General features: G+C 41.5%; 1 protein-coding gene across 4 annotated transcripts; it reads left to right on the forward strand.

Moving 5' to 3' along the window:
* Positions 1-5,860: 5,860 nt before the first annotated feature.
* Positions 5,861-22,554, forward strand: mettl22 (methyltransferase 22, Kin17 lysine). 4 transcript variants are annotated; one of them, XM_063904753.1, is made up of 13 exons: positions 5,861-6,396; positions 8,305-8,548; positions 13,540-13,687; positions 14,095-14,308; positions 14,774-14,916; positions 15,965-16,005; positions 16,513-16,657; positions 17,768-17,839; positions 18,059-18,112; positions 18,639-18,719; positions 19,099-19,201; positions 19,638-19,806; positions 22,200-22,554. In XM_063904753.1, the coding sequence occupies exons 2-13, from the start codon at positions 8,504-8,506 to the stop codon at positions 22,317-22,319; spliced, it is 1,335 nt and encodes a 444-aa protein (XP_063760823.1). In that variant the 5' UTR covers positions 5,861-6,396; positions 8,305-8,503; the 3' UTR covers positions 22,320-22,554. The 4 variants fall into 4 exon arrangements, with proteins under 4 accessions (XP_063760823.1, XP_063760822.1, XP_063760825.1 ...); XM_063904752.1 differs by lacking the exon at positions 8,305-8,548; XM_063904755.1 differs by lacking the exons at positions 5,861-6,396; positions 8,305-8,548 and adding an exon at positions 8,592-9,616.
* Positions 22,555-23,678: the final 1,124 nt, after the last annotated feature.

Consider the following 23,678-nt stretch of genomic DNA (forward strand, 5'->3'; position numbering starts at 1 on the left):
GCCTGGTTCTGGCAGTAAAGTTATCTCACATATCATTTTTATTAACTTCAGTCAAGTTTTGTCTCCAATACGCAAGCAAAAGTTTAACAATTAAAATGACATCAAACCAAAACACTCAAAATGTTGTTTTTTTTTCGTTTTTGAAGTGAAAACGGATTATAAAGACTTTATAATATAATGTAACGGACTATTGAATAATTACATTGGATGACAGTCTGTTAGCAGTCGAAACGATGTTCATGCTATAGATAATTTCAAACTCCGGATATTTATATTACCTTGTTTTCCTCGTGCCAGATGTCCATGTGCCAAAGCAATATTGTGCTTGATATCGTGGTGCACAATCTCTCCTAAGAGGAGCTGTAGCTGGCCGCTGCCCGCTGCCCGCTGCCCGCTGCGGGATGGGAAGAGCGATGCTAGGTGACCGTGCACGGTGTCCTCACCTCGAGTTGGAACGGTCGGTTGCTGCACGATTGTGGTTGCACTTGACAGCGTTCTAATGGTCTCCGCTGAGGCCAATATATTGTTGAGCAACGCCGCTGCCTCAGTTAGGCTACATGCGGGCTGTTGAGAAGACATCGGTGTAGCCAGGGTGCGATTTGACAAAAAAACAGAGGGGGGGATGTTTTTTTTAATGTATTCATAGACAAGAACATTGGACTTTTAACTTGCATAACTAGGGAGAAAAAAACGCAAAAAGTAGACATGCCCTTTTTTCGGGTCCGTGGATTAGTCCCCATCACAACATGGCAAAACTTTTAATAACCCATACATGGATTTCTATTCAACGTCACAAAAACATGCGTAAGCACTAAACAGGCAGAAAGCACCATAGAACAGCATCAATGCTCTCCATGAAAAGACCCTCCAATTAACTTAAATCAAACACTCAAAATAATTCACTAAATAGCACAACGTGCTGTCAACACTCAGGGACAGGTCTGGAAAACTAGACAAAGTAAACAGTCGGCTCTGGTGACAAATTTGTGGTGGCTTTTTCGTTTTTCCTATCGGGGCATTGTCTGCAGCATTTCGGCCCTCTTCTATCCACAATTCTGCAAATGGGTCCTGTAAAGTAAGATGATATGCTGCTCTGAACGCGTTTCATGTTTGCATCAGCGCTGTTTTTCCTGCGAAGTTCCCGCACAAAAATGTTACAATGTTTTTGTTTTCGATGACGTTCAGAAATATGCACCGTCTGCCAGAAGGCTGCTGAATAGCCTACTCTGATGTAAAGACACTGAAGATCGTTAGATTTCAAGAGTTTAAGTAGGCTAGCAGTTAAGTTGCATTCATCGCTATCAAGGGGGGGAAATCCTTGTCCCCACCGGAGATACAAATAATTTAGCAGAGGTAGGGATAGGAAAACCAGAGGGGGGGAAATCCTCACCATCCCCCCCTACAAATCGCACCCTGGGTGTAGCGAACCTACAAAGAATAGTATTTCGCCTGTATTTTGCAATGCGCTGTTTGTTCTCAACCGTTTCCTGTTTAATTGGAACGCTTTCCGTTTCAACTGAAATTCCTCTCACACAACATACTGAAATTCCTCTCACACAACATACTGAAATTCCTCTCACACAACATACTGAAATTCCTCTCACACAACATACTGAAATTCCTCTCACACAACATACTGAAATTAATATATGCATTAAAAAAAATATTTTCACGGGTGTGTGAGAGCGTTTCATATGTGTGTGTGAGAGCGTTTCATATGTGTGTGTGAGAGCGTTTCATATGTACTCATATGTACATATGAAACGCTCTCACACACACATATGAAACGCTCTCACACACCCGTGTCAGAAAAGACTTCACAGTCTTGCAGTCATGTCAATTGAGACAACATTCTTTGATGCTTCCACCCACCAAGTAACTGCCAATTGTAGCCATGTTATTTTAAAATGTACTTAGTGAGAACACAGTGCTCTTTTTTTTGCATAGTTTTGGATAATACATGTGGGCTGTTAATGAATATAAAGCATTGGTTAAATACGGCACTTCTGTGATTGTTCTTTTTGTTGTTGTTGTTAATGCTGTGAACATACAGTACTTCCTGTGTTTGTTGTTGAACTGTATTAAAGATGTAATGGTGGCCCGAAACATTTACACAGTAAAGGATCTGTTAAATCTGTCCAAAAAGTGTAAGGCAATTTCTCAGTTTTTGTTAGCTGTTTGTGAAATTAAACGTTCGCTCACTTCCTGTGCATCTCCTGGGGGCTTAGCCCGCCCTTACCCCTTTGTTGACGGCCCATGTAAATTTGGTTCGATATCGAACCATGACGTCTTCGCCGTGTTTGAATCACGCATTTAACCTCACCGATGAAAAAAACTATGTAGATATGTTGTCAACACCTAGCCAATCACTGTCAAGTAGTTGAGTTCGTTTTGATAGCCTATTGGCTGAATTATGTCATTTTACATCTTGTGATCGTCCCGCCCTAGAAAGGTTCGCGTGAATCGCCAGGTGAATCGCGTTTGGCTCATTTCGCGGCTGCACACTGAATGAACATGTCAGATCGTAGGCATCCTCAAGTGCGTTTTTCAGCTGCTGAGGTGGCAGAAATGTGTTGTCAACACACAAATGATGACAATAGCGGTGAAGACAGTGAAATAGGAGGTATATCCAGTGGAGAAGAGTACGAGTTGGACCGTGAACTGAATGAAGACTTTCATGACGACGACGACAACGATGATACGTGAGTAAACAAATAAAGTTCTTGAAACTCAAGATTGTATTTTAGACTACTTACAGCTTCATAAAACATTATAGTTTCGAGGAATAATACTCAGAGTAGACTGTGCCTTTTGTATAATGTGTTTTTTGGTCTGTCACAACAAAAAAAATCGTGCCTGGTGATTGTTTATTTTTGATCGCGCTTTATCTCTCGCGGGTAAATTAGCCCTTTGCCAACATTGTAGCGTTGTTAGCATATGCCATGGGCATGTCTGGATGAAGAGCTGAATATAGGATTGAATAAATAAATAAATATCAGTGTTACTCGTTCTGTTTAGTTCCAGAAATGTCTATTTTTGCTCCCTATAAGAAAGTAATGGCATATAAGAAAGTAATGGGATGCCTAGTAAGTAGCAACCTTCTCTGACTGAAAGTAGCCTTGAGCTAGGTTTTGAACAACTTGTATTTTTGTTCTCAACTTCTAGACAGAAAGTAGCCTAATGACATTTAGTAAGTAAGCAACCTTTCTGCTACAACTTTTCTGACTGAACTTAGCTTTGACCTAGGTTGTGAACAATTTGCATTTTTTTTTTAAATCTAGAAGAAGAATGGGAGGATGAAACCCTCTTTATTAGTCACATGCATGCACACAGCAGAGCACACACAGTGAAATTAGTCCTCTGCATTTAACCCATCCTAGTACTAGGAGCAGTGGGCAGCTATCGTGCAGCGCCCGGGGAGCAATGGGGAGGGGGGGATTGGAGGTGTCCGGTGCCTTGCTCAAGGGCACCACAGCAGGGCCTAGGAGGTGAACTGGGACCTCTCCAAGTAGCAGTCCACTTTCCATATTTCAAGTCTGTTCGGGGACTTGAACCGGCGACCCTACGATTCCCAGTCCAAGCCCCTACTGACTGAGCCACTGCTGGACAACTTCTAGAAAGAAAATAATGACATGTAGACAGTGGCAACTTTTCTGCTACCACCTTTTCTGACTGGAATTAGCCTTGACCTAGGTTGTGAACAACTTGTATTGTTTTTTTTATATCTCAACTTTTAGAACTCAACTTTCTCCTGGTTCTGCCACCGACTCAGAGGAGGATGAGCCTGAGCCTGAGCCTGAAAGGGAGGCACCAGAAGAAATGCCAGAGCGACCGCGCGCAGGGAGAGGACGAGGGAGAGGACGAGGGAGAGGGAGAGGGAGAGCTGCACATCGAGTGAATCAACCTGTTGTCCAGACATCTAGCTATGATGATCCAGACATGCCCAACCAGTTGCCATCTTTCCGTCCTGTACGCCAGCCTGGTGTTCACCTAGATGTACCAGTAACACGAAAAGCCATAGATTTTTTTCAACTTTTTTTTACTGATGCCCTCCTGCTACAAATCTGCACCTACACAAATGCTTATGCCTGGGAGGAAATACTCAGAAAGCCCTATTATGGTGGCACAGATGGTACATGGAAAGAAACCAGTCCAGATGAATTGGCACGACTGATGGCCCTTGTAATGTTTTGTGGCCTTGTCCCAGTTAGTTCTTTTTACAGATACTGGAGCGCCAAAACCCTGTACCATGGCCTGTGGGCACGCAGCATAATGTCAAGAGACCGGTTCAAAGCATTGATGGCAATGCTCCATGTTGTAGATCATGGTGCTGAAGATGAGCGTGATAAACTACGTAAAATCACTGGCCTGTTAGAGACTTTCAAGGTGACGTGTAAAGCACTTTACCAACCATTCCAGCATGTTGCTGTGGATGAAAGAATGGTGAAATCTAAACATAGGTCTGGTATTCGCCAGTATATAAAGAACAAACCCACAAAGTGGGGAATTAAGCTCTGGGTGTTAGCTGACAGTTTGAATGGTTATACTTATGACTTTGACGTTTACACTGGCCGAAATGTTAATGCTGCACCTAGTGAAAATGGTTTGGGGTATGATGTAGTGATGAGACTCTGTAGCTCTCTTGCACACCAGGGGTATCATGTGTACTTTGACAACTTTTACACATCCCCAAAACTAGTAAAGGACTTGTTTCAGCTCCAGATGCCTTCTTGTGGGACTGCAGCTGAAAACAGAAAAGGTTTCCCTGACTCAGTAAAGAAAGGGAAGCAGTGGGTGAAAGGGAAAGATAGGGGAGCTATGAGGTGGGTCCGCGATAACTGTTGTTTGGCATTGCAGTGGAAGGACAATAGGCCTGTGACCCTTCTGTCATCTATCCACTCAGCAAATGAGTTCCTGCATGTGCAAAGGAGAGAAAAATTCGCACACAGGTGGCATTGTATTAGAGTGAAACAACCCAAGGCTATACATGACTACAATTTTTTCATGAATGGGGTTGACCGGTCTGACCAGCTTATTGGGCAGAGCACAGCCTTGAGAAAGTGCATGCGATGGTGGAAGACTCTCTTCTTTCATATGATGGATATTGCTGTCGTAAACAGCTTCATATTGTTCCAGATTCACCGGGCTGCAAACCCTGATGTAGCTGCGCTCAAGCGACCACAAAAGTATTCTGTGACCGAATTCAGAGAGGAGCTTGTCCGGCAGCTGGCTGGCCTTGAGGAGTATGGAGAGCCCCCAGTTTATGCTTCTGTACAAAACCCTGGGGAATTTGTCTCTGATCACATTCCTTCTGTCTCTGATACAAAGAGAAATTGTAGAGGCTGCTATGACACCAGCAAACAAGCACTCAAGGTTGTTACAAAATGTGATGCCCCTCAATGCCAGGTCTACTTGCACATAACTCAAGACAAGAATTGTTTTAAAGTATGGCATACAAAGAATTATGAACATAGAAAGAGCAATAAAAACAAAAATGAATTGTGAACACAGAAATTGATTAGTTTTGTTCCTTGACATAACAAAGGCTCAGTTTGTTCAGCCAAAATAAAATCATTCTCTGATGTTTGTTGGGAATGTTCATGTAAATCAGTTCAGGTTATTTAGCATTGTTATTTTTGGCAGTTATGTTCAGCCAAAGCACTTTTGTAGGGTTCTTTTTAGATAATTGTTGTTATATATATATCTATGGGCACATAGACCTCTAATTATTAGATTCTAAAACAAATAGTAGTACTACTACTACTAATGATGATAATAATAATCATAATAATGTGAATACTGTAACTGTATTGTTATGTAGTGTTTGTTTCAACACGGACTTGTTAGAGTGTGACACCTATGAACGGTAGCTGGACAGAGTTTGTTATACTAGGTTGTGAACCAGTGACAGATTTAAATAAACAGTGTAAGCAAACTGGAATATGCTTTAATCGTACATTCTGTGTCGGGTAGAGACAGGGCAGAATGAAACATGGTGGCAGCGGAAACTTAAAGAGGACGGAGCAGAAAAACGGACTTCTACGGTGCAGCTAACTAGCTAACGTTAGCGGACCGGCTAACAAGAAAATCGCGGGAGTTGAAGAGGACGCTTCAGTCAGTCGGCAGTGAAAAATGGAAGGTTTGAAACCTCCACCGACATTGTGTTTGGACACCGGCAACATAGCGAAGGCTTGGAAATCATGGAAGGAGGAGTTTACACTATACATGGATCTTTCCATGCCTGAGGCGGCAGAGGATGTAAGAGTGAAACTGTTCTACTACCTGATCGGAGAGACCGGTAGGGAACTTTGTGAAACTTTGATGAGCGATGTGACTTCTCCCAGGAGGAAACTCAGTGAACTGATTGGAAAATTTGATGAACATTGCAACCCTAAGGTAAATGAGACAGTAGAAAGGTATCGTTTTTTCATGAGAAATCAAGGACGGGATGAAAACATTGATACGTATGTAACTGATCTCAGAGTGTTAGCCAGCACATGTAACTTTGGAGACATAAAGGACTCACTTATACGTGATAGAATAGTATGTGGCAACAACAACTCAGGACTGAGAGAGAGATTACTCAGAAAGGGAAAGCTGACATTGGACAAGTGTATACAGTTGTGCAGAGCTACAGAGTTGTCACGTGAAAATAGCAAAACCATTGAAGGAAGCACAGTGGAAGAAGTACACATAGTGAAACAGACAGCAAGGCAAGATAAAAACATGGACACTGTGTCATGCATGTTCTGTGGGAAGACACATGAAAGGAACAAGGCCAAATGTCCAGCCTTTGGAAAGCGCTGCAAAAAATGTGGTAAAGAAAATCACTTTGCAGTCAGGTGCAAATCCACTACAGAGAAATGGAAAAGAGGAAAACAGGTACACTATGTGACTGAAGAGGACAGTGATGATTATGAGGACGTCATGAGTGTCAATACTACAGAGATACTGACAAAGACGGGCAATATGACCAGAGATGACGAAGCCAAGAACAGCCAGCTTTTTGCAGGGATGCTGGTAGGCAAAGAGCTTGTGAAGTTTCAAATAGATTGTGGAGCTACCTGTAATGTAATCCCCATAAATCTATTGAATCCAGACACTCAGATGGAACGCACAAAGAAAGTGCTGATTATGTACAACAAAACCAAGCTGCATCCACTTGGAAAATGCAAGGTGAAGGTGAGGAACCCGAGAAACCAGAAACTATACCGGCTGGAGTTTGTGGTAGTGAATGAGGACTGCAAACTGCCACTGCTTGGCAGGGAGACAAGTGAAGCTATGAAACTGATCAAAGTACAATATTGTTTTGAGATGTCACAGGGAGAAGATTTATTTTCAACATTGATAGGGAACACATTTTTATTTGGTAATGTGTTTATTGTTAGCAGAAGTTACAAATAAAGTGACATGGTTTAGGTTTACAGTTAGGTGGTGTTAGTGAAGTAAGACTGTTGAATAATATATCACACTACAAAAGGAAAAGAAAAAGGATGTAACAATAGTATTGTTATGTAGTGTTTGTTTCAACACGGACTTGTTAGAGTGTGACACCTATGAACGGTAGCTGGACAGAGTTTGTTATACTAGGTTGTGAACCAGTGACAGATTTAAATAAACAGTTTAAGCAAACTGGAATATGCTTTAATCGTACATTCTGTGTCGGGTAGAGACAGGGCAGAATGAAACAAATACTAGACATAATATTAACAATACTAATAATGATAATAATAGTTATTATAGTATTTATAATAATAATAATAATTATTATAATAATATCTATCTATCTACACAAAGGGGCGTAGTTGTGGGCGTGGCCTTAGGGTGGGCGGGGCCAGGGTTTTGGGCCTCCTAACCCCAAAGTCTGACATGACTGGGCCCCAGGACAAAGAAGTTTAAGAAAGGCTGGTCTAGGGTGTGCACCTTTGGAGTTAGACCAGGGAATGAATAAGAAGAACATACCATATGGATTAACAGAAACAATTACACCTTAAATCATTTTAATGTAACCACAGAGAGGGCTGTAGAGACCCTACGATAAAACCGCTTTGAATGCAGAGACTATAACTTTAGTGGAGTATTTTCTAACGGTGGTATTGCTAAAGAAAAAGAATGAAAGGATAATAATCAGGACAACTAACTCTTGAACATACATCAGCGTTATTAGACCTACATAAAATGACATAAAGCGTGATTTGGAAAACCGTCATCTGACCTTTGACACCCACATCATGCATCTGTGCAAAACCTCCTTCTACCACCTCAGGAACATTGCAAAACTCGGTCCCACTCTCTCCCTGTCAGATGCTGAACAACTGGTCCATGCCTTTGTCTCCTCAAGGCTCGATTACTGCAACCCTCTCGTCATGGGGCCTCCTAGCGGGAGCCTTCAGAAGCTCCAATACATACAGAGCAGTGCAGCTAGGATCCTGATGAGGGGGACGACGTATGATCACATCACACCCGTTTTCACTCGCTCCACTGGCTTCCTGTCTCATTTAGGATGGAATATAAAATCCCTCTGCTCACTCATTGGGGATTAATAAAGGTACATCTTATCTTATTTTATCTTAAGTATCAGATCTTAAGTTTAACAGCAGAGTAACATAACAGATTAAACTCAAAGGAATCACTCCTCATTTCGATACTGTTTGTTTTTCATCCATTTGAAATAAGTGATAACAACAAAACGGAAGACATACCACTTTGTTGATCTATATATGTTTTTTTTATTCTTCGTAATTTTTCTTCAGACTGACACTTTTTTAGCGTCTGGTTTAAATGACTATTGTAACAAGTAATTTTAACTCCTCCTGAAAAAAATAAGCCTTGTCAGTGTTAAAAAAAACAAAACCCTCAATGATCATATCCTGGATTATTAGATTATGAATTCAAAATTCAGGATATCAATAAATGTAGACGTAAATAACTAGGCAGCATCAGGGCCGGTGACACAGAAAGCTGGCTCTGTCATCGGTGTCAAACTGGACACTTTTGAGGCTGTGGTGGAGAGGACAGAGGAAGACACTGACCCAACTGTTGTCCATCATGGATAACCCCACCCTCTCCACCTGCAGCTGGACATACAGTGGAGCTCTTTCTCCAACAGACTGCTCCAGCTCAGCTGTCACAAGGACAGGTACAGGACAACATTCCTGCCCACTGCAATAACTGTACAACAAATGGCTGTGGATCTGGCTGCAGAGACTCTCTGCTCCACGGCTTGTAGTGTCTCCTCTTCCATAACCCAGAATGATTTGCACTGCACAACAGCTATTATCAAAATTATGATGTATATGCAATCCAATGTCTTATCTATTGTGAATTCGTATACCTGCTCCCCGTGTCAATTAGAACTTTACATTTTAAATGTTTATGCTTACTATTCATAGGCCTACTTGCCGCTACACATTTTTAATTCATGTAGCTGTTATGCCTGACACTGCTGCAGGAACAATTTATTTTTCCCATGAAACGCTCTCACACACCCGTGAAAATATATATATATATATTGTTCCAGCCCGGACAATTTACGAGGGTGGACTATATTCAGAGCGCTTCAATCCTTCAGACCAATGACAGAGGGGGTGTGTGCATGGACCTGTAAAGAGAACAGGTGTGTGTTCTGCACTTGTTATCGGAGAGGTAAGCTGTGTTGTGTGTTTGCTATCAGCTGTGTTAGCTTCACAACCGTATACAGACTATATGTTAGCTGCAGCAGTGTTAGCTTCACAACCGTATACAGACTATATGTTAGCTGCAGCAGTGTTAGCTTCACAACCGTATACAGACTATATGTTAGCTGCAGCAGTGTTAGCTTCACAACCGTATACAGACTGTCTGTTAGCTGCAGCAGTGTTAGCTTCACACCCGTATACAGACTGTCTGTTAGCTGCAGCAGTGTCGCAGTATAAATGGAGCTTCACCGTTACCGTGTGTTTAGCGAAGTTAATCCCAACGTAAATGATCCTCCATGTTCATCAGATCTGCTGTGCAGCCAAGGATACGGTTATTTGTTAATCATTTTTTAAGTATTTTGAATTGTGCAGCTGTTTTTATATTAGGATAAAACCGTATCAGAATTAGCTATTTTGGGAGGTATGTGTACATATACAAAGAACTTAATTTAAGTGTTCATACAATAAACATGTAGTATACACAACTAAAACTAGGACAACAAAGCTGAACATGGGTCATGCCAGTAATCTTTAGATGCCTTATATCGCTTCAAAACCATCTTCCATTGTGTGCATAAAGTCATAGTCTTGAATGCAAACCTTACCAACAAACGTGTTTCATAATACGAAAGGCCACCTCCACCTGTACATTAAAGCATAAGTGATATCTGCCAATGAAAGCCCAGTCTTGAGAAACAGGAGTGGTCTGTAAAGCTGTAGCCACTGTAACAATCAGCTTAGATTTGAAGCCTAGTAACCACTAAGAAGATTCAGGAGCCACTGTGGTTATTTAACTGTTTAATGACTTTAGGAATTGTTTTGTTTACCTTTTTATATATATATATATATATATATATTAAGCTTTACTAGTCTGTCAGTTTTACATTTCACCTCCATATTTTTTATTATATTTTGATTTTACTCTTCTTTTGCTAAGTTCAGCAACAAACTTTGCTTAATTTCTGTAAACCATTCAAATATTCAATCATTCAGCTTTTTCTGCATTTTCAGCTGAGTTAAGCAACATTTTTAGCAGGAAATGCATTTTGTAGTTCAACAAAAACCTTCAAACACCTCCAACAAAACACAAAATATAACTTGAGTAATGTTCTCTTTTTTCAAATATTTTTTGGGGGCTTTTTGCCTTTAATCAGATAGGACAGTGGAGAGTGACAGGAAAGTGGGAGAGAGAGCCGGGGTGGGATCCGGAAAGGACCATGGGTCAGGAATCGAACCCGGGTCGCCGGCATACGGTGCAGGTGCCCCAGCCAGTTGCGCCACGGCGGGCCAGTAATGTTCTCTTTAAGGGTCTAAGGCAACGTCCAACTCAAAGTCCAGTCTTCTTAAAACAGCTGTTTCAATCATTTGAAAGCAAAAAAACATGGTATAAGCTGTGCTTTGGCATCCCTGACCTATCTCCAACACGCCCCCTCTGCAGTCAGCATGTCACTGGGTCCCTGGGCAAGACCCTTCACCCCAAACTGCTCCTGAGGGGATTGCCCACAGTATTGAGTATGTAAGTTGCTTTGGATAGAAGCGTCTAACAGTGACATGTAATGTAAATAAGACATGGATGGAAAGTGCTGGAAATAAACTCTGGTAAAATTAAAACATAAAAATATACCAATAGTAATAAAATGAAAAGTACGCTTTAGTCCTGACTGGCCCATTTCAGAGGAATACACATTAAATTGTTGCGTTAAAACCAATAATGCATACGTATTAACAGACTCTATGTTGCACTAGGTGAATGCGGTGTTTATTTGAACTACATTATACACTGTTGGGTAGCTTAACCTATAATAGTATTTCATAATTTATTAGCTGATTTATATTTTGTATTATTAATAACCTGTAGTAGCTAATAACCAAAGCTTTACATGAAAGTAGTGGAGTAAAAAGTGCAATACTCTTCCACCAAACTGTGGCTGAATAAATATATAAAGCACCATGAAGTGAAAATACTGCATGTACTTCAAATGTGTACTTGCGTACAGTACTTTAGAGAATGTACTCATTAGTCATTTATTGCATTTGTGTTCTGGTGAATGTTCCCGTCCATCTTAGTTCTGCTGTATTCTCAGAGCGGTATCAGCTGTGTTGAAATCATTGTGTGTTTAATGTGTGTGTCGCTGGTGATGATGATGAAGTAACAGTAGGCCTAAAAATCAATGAAAAGGCTCTTGAAATTAATCTAATGATACTTAATGTAACACCAGGTTTCCTGCATTTACTGGTGATGATGATGAAATAATAAACCATCCATAAAGAAAATGCAATGTTTCAAGAGTTTTTCTTCAGATCTGTTCCTGTTGTGAAATGTTTGCAAAAAAGGAGGTAATGTTCCCACGGTCATATAGGTAGGCCTGTCGTGATAATCAATAAATCAACGATAAATTAATATGGGCTCGATAATTTTGCTGGCCTCGATAAGTTCCATTTGCATACTTGTTTGTTTTCGCCGTGTCTCTCACGTGAACCGTCTTATCACTCACTCTGTCTCTGCCCCTTGTGCATACCACGGAGTGAAGCATGGCAGCCCCGTGAGGAGTAGCAAGCCAGAGAAAACACTAGTTGAGATTTGGAGGAATAAAAACAAAGATGGAATTGGTTTCAAATTTGCAGTGTGGGAGCACTTCGGATTCAAACCGAATGACCGTGGTGAACCACTTAACCTGAACGAGCCGGTAACTCGGATTTGTTGTAAAACAGTAGCAACTAAAAGCCCCAATACAACCAACATGCATCTGCACCTAAAGCAAAATCATTCGATGCAGTTTTCCTAGCTGGGAAAAAAAACTACAACTGAAGCTACAGAGTCTCAGTCTTCCCAACAGTCCACAATCACTGGGGCATTTAGTCGTCTGTTTGTTTACAAAGGTCCGAACTGGATTGGCAGTTTTGCCTGTTAAGGAATGTGCCACTCTACGTTGAGCCTAATGTTTAATATTTATTGAAGTGCAATTTTGTTTACAGAGACCTGATAATCCATTTTATTTATTGCTTCAGTTGCTGACTTGTTATGTGTTTTGCTGGGGAGTCTTTCAGACTGTGCAGCCTTTGGTTCCAGGAGGTAGATTTCTCCTTTGGTGTGTAAGCCTGCTCAGGCTGACTGTGACTGTCACGTTTGAAATAAATCAAGTTCAAACCAGAACTCGAGAAGTTAGTTTAGCAGCCCTCAAAACAGACACAAATTCACTTCTTAGAGTTAGCAACGAAAAGTCTTGTATTTTGATCTGAGCAACATGCACATTGAGTTCAACTAGCTCTCTTTCACTCTCCAGAGGTGATGAGGCTGTTTACTAGCCCAGCTGACTTCAGATCAGTGGTTCTCTAAAGGGTCTGCTGAAGCCTTACTTTACCCACAGTCTTTCTGCTTTCCTCGTGAATATTCAGAGCTTGCTTTTCTTTGTTTTATGAATTAATTTGACTTCCAGCCTGTGCTTTTCCAAGTTCAAAATGTGTTTTGGATTGAAATAAAATAAAATGGATTCAATTACAAAGTGACAGCCACCACCTGTCTGCTGGTGTCAGAGATCAGCCGCTCTATTTAAAGCAGACCATGTTAGAGTCAGGGTAATGAGAGCCCCCCTGGCTCTGTCTGTGTGGGCCCACAGCATTCCACACCCCATGCTCAGGGAAACACAAATGTTACTTAAAAATGTGGTTTAGGCCCATTCACCGAAACTGCTGCTACCTCTGAGTGACTGTTGGGTCCCTGCAGGTTAGACGTGTATCCCTTTGAAGCAATCCTTCATTCTGACGGGCAATATGAAGCTAACTCCAGCTGCGGCGCCGGTTCTAAATTGCATTAGTGATTTGGGTTGTATGAATTGAAGTGATTGTGTTTCCAAACTTCCAGATACTGACAGCAGATCCCGGCTCTGCTCGTCTGTTCTGGGCCATGGACCGGATCACCTTCCACCATGACACCGTTCTGTCAGACATGCACATGCTGCTGCCCAATGCCCGCCACCTCATGACCCGCCTCAACTCTGTAGGCCAGCCCGGTACGTAAGACCTGCTCTCTGGTTCTGCAGCCTGTTCTGTGTTCTGTGTGGACAAATGAGAAGTGTTATGTAGAGACGGGTTCAGTCAGGCATCAGATCCAACATATGAAAATACGTTTGGTTACTAAAGCCAATTCCCCATGTCATTTGCTATATCCTATCCATAATTTCAAATGATCATTTTGTCATATCATGAACAGTTTTGAATATTACTATTTAATGAACTTAATGAAAAGCTAATTGATTGCTACAGCTTTTTTGAACATACATTTTTTGTAATTGTATTAAAAAAGGGAAACTCCTCCAAGTGTGAGGACTTCCTGCTGCATCTCATAATTCATATCTGGCTTTCAGTGTTGAAGCTGCAATTGGATCTCATTTTAACTTTGTTTTGTTCATTCATCCAGTCTTCATTTCTAAATTCAAGATCCTGTCAGTTGGGGAAAGACCTGACGGCGATGACCCAGACAAAGGTGTTCCAGAGGCGGGGGGGGGCCATAAACGAAAGGAAGAGGACAAAAAAGTCAGAAAAGACATACAAAGTCAAGATGGAGAGGAGGGGGGGGAAGGCGATGAGGAACCTTTCCTGGATGAGGATGGAGACCTGCACATCACACACCGGTGTGTACACACCTGCTGCTCTGTGGGCGGGGGCTGTGTAAATCATCAGAAGTTCTTTACTCAACTCTGTGAAAGCAGTCATATTTTAAATATTAAATGCATTTCATAACTCAGCCACGCACCACAGTCTTAGCGCCAGTATTGGCCGTGCTCTGTGCCGAGGAGAATTACACCTGGGCTTCCTGATGGGGAGAGGTGTGTGTTGGAAGGGGGTGCAGTGGTATAGGCTTTTGGTCTATGATGAGATATGCTGTTCTACCATGGACTGGAATCTAGAATATGTTAGAGAGGGAGTCTCTTCACAGTTGAACCCATGTTCAACTATATGTCGTTATTTTTATATTCTTAGAAATGTGTCTGAGAATAACTTTGGCGTATTTTCCGAGAAGTTATACTCAGTAAACATGTCTGGCTGAAATATTTTTATTCCATTGTTTCATTTCATACTTCCTCTGAGCCCCCCAGGCCGAGAAGGAACTTTACGGAGGGAAGCGGCCGAGACCTGGTGTGTCCCATCATCCTGCAGCAGGCCGACCCTGAGCGGGAGCCAGAAGAGGAACAGTCAGAGGATGAAGAGGATCAGGCCTTCCACGACATTCTTAAGATTGGTGAGCTCCTCTCTGTGGTTCTGAAGTCCGGGCATAACCCCCCACCGACGTCACATAACCATGAACCTGCTAATTGCGGCCAAATTCCCATTTATATTTGGCTCGCCAAGAGGCTAAGCCAGGTTTCGTGCTGTGAGGCGTTCTGTTAATATTGTACAGTAGTGTTTGTTTGATCATGTTTAATATATATATATATCAAAGATAACTTTAGCTGGACCAAAAACACTCAACAGCTCACCCTCATTTAGCCCCAGCATGCAGCAGGTGACCTAAATACACAAACCACACCCATGTGTCATAACAGGAAGTGCTCAACAAATACAAGTGATGCAAACAAATAATAGTAACACAAATAAGGCTAAAAAGCATGTTTGGCTCCTACACTGCTCATTGTGAATTTGGATTTTAATTCATGAGCAATTCAGTGAAAACATGAGGACAGCTTATATGCAATGTGAAACAACATAAATGAAAAGGATGTGAACTCAGGAAAAGCCTCTCTCCTCGTCCCTCCTCTCTGGGAACTGTTTGAAATATATGTTGTGGGCTGGAGGCCTTTATAACTTACTAACTAACACACTCAGACTGTTAGCTTGGCCTGATCCACAGAAATTGTAGTGTTAGTAGGTTTAAACCAGCTGTTAATATTTGTATTTACAGCTGAACAATTAGCATTATTTAGTAATTCATCATAACATGATTAAAAATAGTACTGCCTGCGTCTGCCACAACAAGCTCCTGTTGGCAGTGACTGGTGTTATTATAAGGGGGAGTAGAAATTTGACCTGCTCCGTGTCCAGTAACCAGATCCTGTACTGACGACAGAGGCACTTACTCTGTGTGAGGTTTCCTCATCCTATAGCAGTGAGGAGAGTTATTAAATGACAAATAACCCAGGGAAACATTAAGAAAAATACACGTTTATTAACTCTTCGCCGTCTCCTCTTTGATTTACACGGTTTCTGTCTCTCCTAGAATTCAAAGGTTTAATAGTGCACTATATATAATAAATAAGTAGTGTTTAACATATGAATCCCATTGTTTACAGAACACACCATGGCCACAACCCTGGAGGATGTAGGCAAACAGGTGAGTAAAATGAAAGCAATCCCCCCCATCGTAGTAAAAGGGTTATCTTTTCAGTTTTTGGTGCTTCAGTATTCATTTGATTACCTGTACCACAGCTGTGTTGGAAAGGGTATATGCTGTGGTCTTTAAAACTCCAAAGATCTTCACTTCTCACTCAATTACAACGGTATTGCAACAGCAGCAAGTAGGCACACGTTATTAATAAGAAAAACACAGTAAGTAAAAATAACAGATAAGTACACCATGGTCAAAGAAAACTAAGTAGCAGTACTGTTTTGAAGAAAAATGACCATGTATAAATATAGAAGTAGCTGGTAGTGTTAACAGATTGAAAAATGGTAATCACCACAGTCAGCATGACAAATCAGAGCTCCATGCTTTCACTATATCAGTGAGGTGTTCATTAAATCCCCAGTGTTTCTGATTACAAACGTAATGCAGGTGGGTGGGGGGAGGGGGGTATCACACACACGGGTTTAAAGCAGTGTTTGTGTTCTGCTTCACCAGGTGTGGCGGGGGGCCTTCTTCCTGGCAGACTTTATCCTCTCCAGTGCTGACCTGTTCAGAGGAGCCACAGTCCTGGAGCTGGGAGCGGGAACAGGCCTCACCAGCATCGTCGTGGCAACCATCTGCAAAACGACCTTCTGCACAGGTATATTTCATCAGCAGAATCTTTATAAAAAGCTCAACCCTAAAACCGATGTAAACAGATCTTCACTCCTTGTGTTTTCACTGTGAGCAGATCCTATTTATACAAGACACTCCACTGTGACTCATTATCGTTATTATTCATATGTTTAATTAATGGCTGTAGTGTATATAGCGCGGGGGCCAAGCAGTAAGGCAACAGGACACAGGAGTTGGTTAAAGAAACTGGGGTTTTTATTTACCCAAAAATCCAAAGAAAACATTATAAACCAAAATTCTCTAATAAAGAGGTCAACAGAAAATACCTGAAATAAACTTAACATCTCCTTAACAGGGGTTAACTCAACAAACTGACCTGCTACAAAGACAGACCAAGGAACATGTATAGTGGCTCAGCCAAACCAAGTAGAAACCAAGGGGTAATTAAGATTAGCAGCATACACAAAGGACACTGACAAAACCCAAATCCCCCTTCGACATGGAAGCCGGTGGTTTGTCTCCATCCGTCTCAATTGGCTGCTTGCAGTATTTATGAGTCCTCAGTGCTCAGCCATGCCTTTTGCTGAACCAAGAAGTAGCCTCCTCCAACGAACATGGTAACTCCAAGACAAAGAAAGTAAATAATACAAACAAATACTTATGTGAACTGTGCTAAAATGTTTGAAAATAAACTAAGTAATGTCCGATTTACAATCAGATAAATAGTTAATAAGAGTCATTTAAATCAAATGTGTGTTGTTAATTGGCGTGTTTTACTGCAGCTGAACTGAACTGAATCTACTGATGGTGAGGGTGCAATGTAATTGTTTTACCCTGTGTGGCTGTGGCCATCACAATATACCAATCAGCCTTTCTCAAAGTGATCCAATTATGCCAAAAATCTATTTTTGGATATGTTTAAAGAACGAAAACAAAGGCACTGATTGGATGTAAAAGAGGGGCTTAGGGAAATAATATAAGACTTTGCTCTGTGCCATGGACAGTGAGCGTAGCAGGCAGAGGGATAAATACTGTACCACGAGCGAAGCTATTTTGAGGTTTAGCTGTAAAAGAAAGAACCTGTATGTAAACATATTACTGTTTGATGGCTGAAATAACACATGTTGTTTTACAGATGTGGGAGAGGACCTTCTAAGCATGTGCAAGAAAAATGTAACATTAAACAGACACCTGACGGAGGCTGCAGGTAACTGCCCCTGTGACCCTAAACCTGCTCCCACATTAAAGCCTTACACAACTGATTTAACTTAAGGTGAATGTATTTATTTATTAATGCTTGTATTTGCATTATGATACTTGAGTAATTGCTTTGTTTTATTATTCATTCGATAAATATATCGTTTTCCCTTTTATGAAAGAGAATTGTGTCAGAACACAAACATATTATGACTCCTCTGACAATCAGGTGGGGATGCGAGAGTGAGACAGCTGGACTGGCTTCAGTATGACCTTTGTACAGGTAACACACACACACACACACACACACACACGCACAAAAGATGTAGTAAATATTTAGTAATCTAAGCATAAAGCTTGAGTTGTTTAAATTTGAATAAGCTAGCAAAAGCTAGATTTGAAAAAGGAGCTAACCATTCACCGAGTTAGCTAGCACCACCAGCTGTTGGAAGACTGCACCGGCAGAGTGTGTGCACCGGCAGAGTGTGAAGAAGGAAGGCCATCATTAATAACTGAGAAATGATGATTGACGTAAACATGGGAACCAAATGATCTTACAGTCCACAGTTCAGGCTGTGAAAGTGTTTATATTTACTATCAACCAAAAATGAATGTATCCAACTAAAGAGTTGTGTGTCTTTTTCACAACATCTGGTACCTGGAGTCCGGTCTGACGGTTCAGCAGCAGACTGTGTGTAATATGTACCTGGCACATTGAACCAAGTAGAGTCTACCAACCTTTACACCTTATTGTTAATAGACACCTTCTCTCTGACCATGTCTCTCTATCCTCTGTGGAATGTCTGCAGATGCTGACGTGGAGTTCAGCTGGACAGAGGAGGAAGTAGAAGACCTGTACAGCAACACTGAGATCATCATCGCTGCTGATGGTGGGTTATTGATTGCAGTGACCATAGGAAGAACCACCCACTGACCAATGCTTCCTCTAATGAAACATAACCATGCCAATGCACCAGTTAAGAAGCACTTATATTTTCTGAAGTGGTCTTCCAACACACAATTGTCCGAGTCCCTTTACTAGTGAAGTGTAAATGCTTAGTGGGTAATAGCAAAAAGTGAGGTGTGACAGTAGAGCATCTGTTCCTGATTCTCAGGCTGCTGTGTGCTATGAGGAGGATAGTAGTGATGCATGCTGAAAGAGCGTTTTCTTTTGCCGAATTTGATAAACTCTAAAATGTCATTTCAAAACATTATTATTTAACTGATAATTAAATAAATGATTATTAATAATTGTTTTTCTTTCTTCAGTTATCTATGATGATGACCTGACAGACGGTCTGTTCCGGACTCTGTACCGGCTCTGCAGCAGCTTCTCTCACAGCTGCTCCATCTTCATTTCCATAGAGAGGAGGTGAGCGGGCTTTGGAACATCAGTACTGACTGAGTTCTCTACAGCTGCCTGGGGATTTCTGGAGTCATTTCATTTACCTGATACTTACTTTTGTCATAAAGAAGAAACAACACAAATACAGCTTAATCTGCAGATCAGACCGGAAGGAGGCAGTGTGGGCCGCTGTACCGGAGGGCTCTGTCTGAGTCCAGAGAGCTTTTGTATGTCCTGTAGGTTTCCAACCACATTTTATAGAGCATAAGTTTGACCTTTCTCTAATCAGAAATAACTTACAGTGTGTGGTTATGATAAAACCCCTGCAGGTCCAAGCATAACTCTACTCCCCGCACTGTATTACACTCCTATCGTAACAGGATATCTAGAAAAGCCAGAGGGAAACCAGGGTCCAAGTTGAAAGCTCAAGCAGTAACTCTGTTTTGTTTGGATGTCTCACAAGGATGAACTTCACCCTGAGAAACATGGACGTTTCCTGTGATGCCTACAAGCACTTCAGCCGCTGCCTGTCCCAACTGCAAGCCCTGCAGGACGGGCGCTGCAGCTTCACAGTGGAGCGGCTCCCTGCAGACTTCTCCCAGTTCTTCCTGTATGAACGCATAGAGCAGCTGGTGAGGGGCACTCACACACACATTACATTCCAGAGGAGCTTCTGAGAGGTGTTGGTGCTACAAAAAGCAAGTGTGTCTAATCGGACGAGCAAGATACACTACACTGTGCACACAGTTACTGGGCGAGCTATATTTTTGAGGATTATTTTAATTATTGAACAACTACAGAGCTCTCGGTCCTTCCAAAGTATTAATAAACCTGAAGATTTAAGATAAAATTCCCATCTCACCTGTTAAAGTGAGAATAATAAACAACCCAAAATGTACACATTTCTGACATAATAAAGAAAAAGACCTGGGGCCTCCTTTATAAACATGGCGTACGCCAATTTCTAAGCAATCTTTGTGATTTATAAAAAACAAACTTGACGGGAAATGTGCTGTCCTCCACCACACACTGACCCATGCATACGCACAGAAACGGGAGAGATGAGAAACTGCCACACCGTTGGCCGAAGGAAGAATGGAGAGAAACGTGAAATAATAGCATACATCTAAATATTACCTCTCATGGATCATATATGAAGAATTCATTTGCAAAAATGGACAAACGCCTATTTTATTTTGTACAGACTGCTGATATAGATGTCTAAATAACTGACTGTTTGCACTCTGGTTAGACTCTCTTAATTTCGTTACTCTCTGCTTGCATTATGTAATGACAATAAAGTAATCTAATCTAATCTAATTTCCCCGATAATTTCTGACAGCTTCTTATCCAGGGGGTGCGTCCCTGTCCCCGGCCTGAGGCACACACACTCTGCCTGTGTGAGGCTGTGTGAATAGTGTCATTAACTTTTTGGACTGCATATTTATTTATTTTGTAACGATCCGACTTTCTGAGGCAGCAGCGTTCACAGAGTGCTCCACATGCTGCAGCTCTTTGTTAACTTCAAAATGCGTCCACCAAATAATATATTTTGAACTTGTCTGCACCTCCCCAACAAGAACCAAAATCTAACTCGGTGTGACATTTTTAGCTGTTCTGTCGGCATTTCCTGCGATCGTCATCAGGCAGTCAGTCTAACTGAATATTCACACGGGGTGTTTCTTTGAGCAAATATGGTGAAGTCTGCAAAAGCGGCGCCGCATTTCGAGTTGATTGTGATTCATAAAGGGAAACCGGCGTAGGACTTGCGTGTGCAGTGTTTTATAAATCGGAATATTCTTGTGCGTATTTATTCGCTTTGTCCTACGTACGCCACCTTCCCAGGTGAATCCTACGCAAAGCTTTATAAATGAGGCCCCAGGTACCAGTTTAACCACCCTCCTCTTCAATAACAGCCACAGACTTCCCCCTCGTGTGTCTTGCTCAGTGGTGGTCCGGTGTCAGCCTCCCTTACCTTGGCCCTGTCTCCGAGCTCTGAACACCTTGTCCTTCTGGGCCCTGCAGGTTGGGAATATGACAGCACTGGAGGATAATGGCTCCCTGGTAGCTTCACGTTTGATTGTTCTCAGATCTTTGGCACTTCATCTGCGTCTTTTTCTCTCAACACGTTTCTTGCCACCCTGTTGACTATTTACAACAAAACCTTTGAAGGTTCTGTGATCACGACCCAATATCTTAGCAATTTCAAGGGTGCTGCATCCCTCTAAAAGACTTTTTACAGGGTTGGACTTTTCAGAGTCTGTTAAATCTCTTCTTGGCCCATTAAGCCTGAGGGAAAGAAGCTGCCTAATAATTACGCACACCTTGATATAGGGTGTTGTTCTCCTTAGGCCACACCCTCCCTCATTACACAGATACACATCCCCTGATCTGTTTAAATCCAACACACATTCAGGTTCATACAGCTTGAAGTTGGAAATAAGTATTAATATGATACAATGGTCAAAATACTCATTTAATAATTGTGCACACAGTGTAGTCTCTTCCCTTTTTACAAGCAGGGGTGCTCCTGCATGGCTCCACAGCACTTCCTGCCTCAGCATGCTCCCCCCTTGTTCAGAGAGCTACTGATGGTAGCTCTTAGGGATTATTGGGCTGCTGTCCTGAGCAGCGGCTCAAAGATCCGGATCAGATGCAGCGAGGAATTCCTCTGAGAACTCTTCTTATCTCTTCAGTATCAGGTTGATACGGTATGTCACTATTGTCATGCTGTTGGCATTGAATTGATAAAGCATGGGATAAGAAGAGTTCTCAGAGAAATTCCTCTCTGCATCTGATCCGGATCTTCTGGCCGCTGCTCAGGACAGCAGCTCAACAATCCCTATACAGATCCCTATACAGAAATATACATTTGGAATATATTTTGGGTAGGTTTGTAACATTTTGAACAAAACATGTTTTCTTTAATGTTTAAGGGAAACAATCTACTTGTTGTACATGAACTAGCAAAAGTAAAATAAAATTAATTAAAAAAGCGTGACATGTTTTCCTCTTGCCTTTTCAGGAGCTGTGGAAGGTGACCTCCACTCCCCTGCCGTCTGAGCGCCCCCCCCCTGGTTCTGCCTGTTGTAGTAGTGTGAACAATGAGCCCCCCCCACATGTCACCATTCAAAGCTCCTGTTAGGAGTTTGCTAAATAAGTAGAATGAAACAATTGCAGAACCGAAACAAAAAATGAATATATTTTATATGGGACTTCTAAGAAATTGATATTTATTGGTTTCAGGAATTTAAAATAACTTATTTTTTAGGAAATGGAAGTTCTCCAGGTTTGCAATGAGGAGCTTCCGGTCCCTGGATGTTTGTACAGGAACCTTTATATAATGTTAAATAAAGTTTTGCGGAACACTTACCCTACAAGTTTGTCTTTAAGTGGATATGTTAACAGATCATTTGGAAGAATTTCAATTGTCACTTCAGAAGCAGATTGGTGAGGCTCCACAGAAGCTGTGATGATAGAGTAACTGTCTGAGCGTCAAGGAAAACCATCATGTTGCAGCCAGCGTGAAGCAGAAACATATGAGGGAAGCATATATGTGGTATATGAAGACCCTTCTGGATCCCATCCTGGTGCTGTGTGTTGCTCAGGGCGATCCTGTGTGAGCATGCCATTACGCCTGTGTTCCGCCATATGTCCTCTGATATAGCGAGGCCCGTGGGTCTGATGCTTACGGGTCACTGAGCCTGGCTTTAGAGTTCCAGGAGACATGTGAGAGCACAGCAGAGCGGGGCCCGGGGGCCGGTTAGAAAACCAAATGTGTTTCTGCTCATAACGCATTTGTGTTGTTAATTGTTTATATGTTACAAAACAGATATGCACATATCTGTAAGCTCTTACTCATTGTCTGTTGCACACTTTTTTGATTTCATACTTTGTTTGCTAACCACATGACATGCTCTCTTTTTACTTTATTAAAACACGTTCTCCCCTCTTCTGGTCCTTAATACTCACTGAGCATATCTGTGGGTATTTATTTACTTAAATTTGTTTTTATGAATACTAAAATTGAGCATTTAGTAGAAGAACAAACCCAAAAAGGCTTTAGTTTCCCTACCCGAGTAAGAACCAAGCAAAACCAGGTTTTTTCATAGATTATGAAATGTATGGAAGTATAAAAATATCATCCTGCAAAAGAAATGTAATGTTTGGAGCTTTCCCATAACAAAAAGAAAATAGTGAAAATGTAGGCTCCTCTGACTTTTCATTCCAAATGTTTCTTTATATTTTACGTAATCACAGTGGATTCTGTGATTAGCTGACAGGTTTCTTGGCTTGAACATTTTTAATGATTGGATTATAGAAATCTAATCATTATTAAAAATCCTCATTATTAAAATAAATAATTGGTGCCCCAAAGTTTCTGCACGGGAACCAAAGAAAGAGAAGTGGGTTGCTGCCCCCCGGTGGAGAACCTCAGCTAATTCTCTCTCTCTCTCTCTCTCTCTCTCTCTCTCTCTCTCTCTCTCTCTCTCTCTCTCTCTCT

This window comes from Eleginops maclovinus, chromosome 16 (assembly GCF_036324505.1).
Source record: "Eleginops maclovinus isolate JMC-PN-2008 ecotype Puerto Natales chromosome 16, JC_Emac_rtc_rv5, whole genome shotgun sequence".
Classification (NCBI taxonomy): domain Eukaryota; kingdom Metazoa; phylum Chordata; class Actinopteri; order Perciformes; family Eleginopidae; genus Eleginops; species Eleginops maclovinus.

What these genes read in the sequence shown, in the direction of transcription:
- mettl22 (XM_063904752.1), top strand. Translation starts at nt 6,133, where the DNA reads ATGGAAGGTTTGAAACCTCCACCGACATTGTGTTTGGACACCGGCAAC. An exon ending in CCACGACATTCTTAAGATTG is followed by an intron (nt 14,917 to 15,964) that starts GTGAGCTCCTCT and finishes CATTGTTTACAG; the next exon opens with AACACACCATGGCCACAACC. An exon ending in TCAGTATGACCTTTGTACAG is followed by an intron (nt 18,113 to 18,638) that starts GTAACACACACA and finishes GAATGTCTGCAG; the next exon opens with ATGCTGACGTGGAGTTCAGC.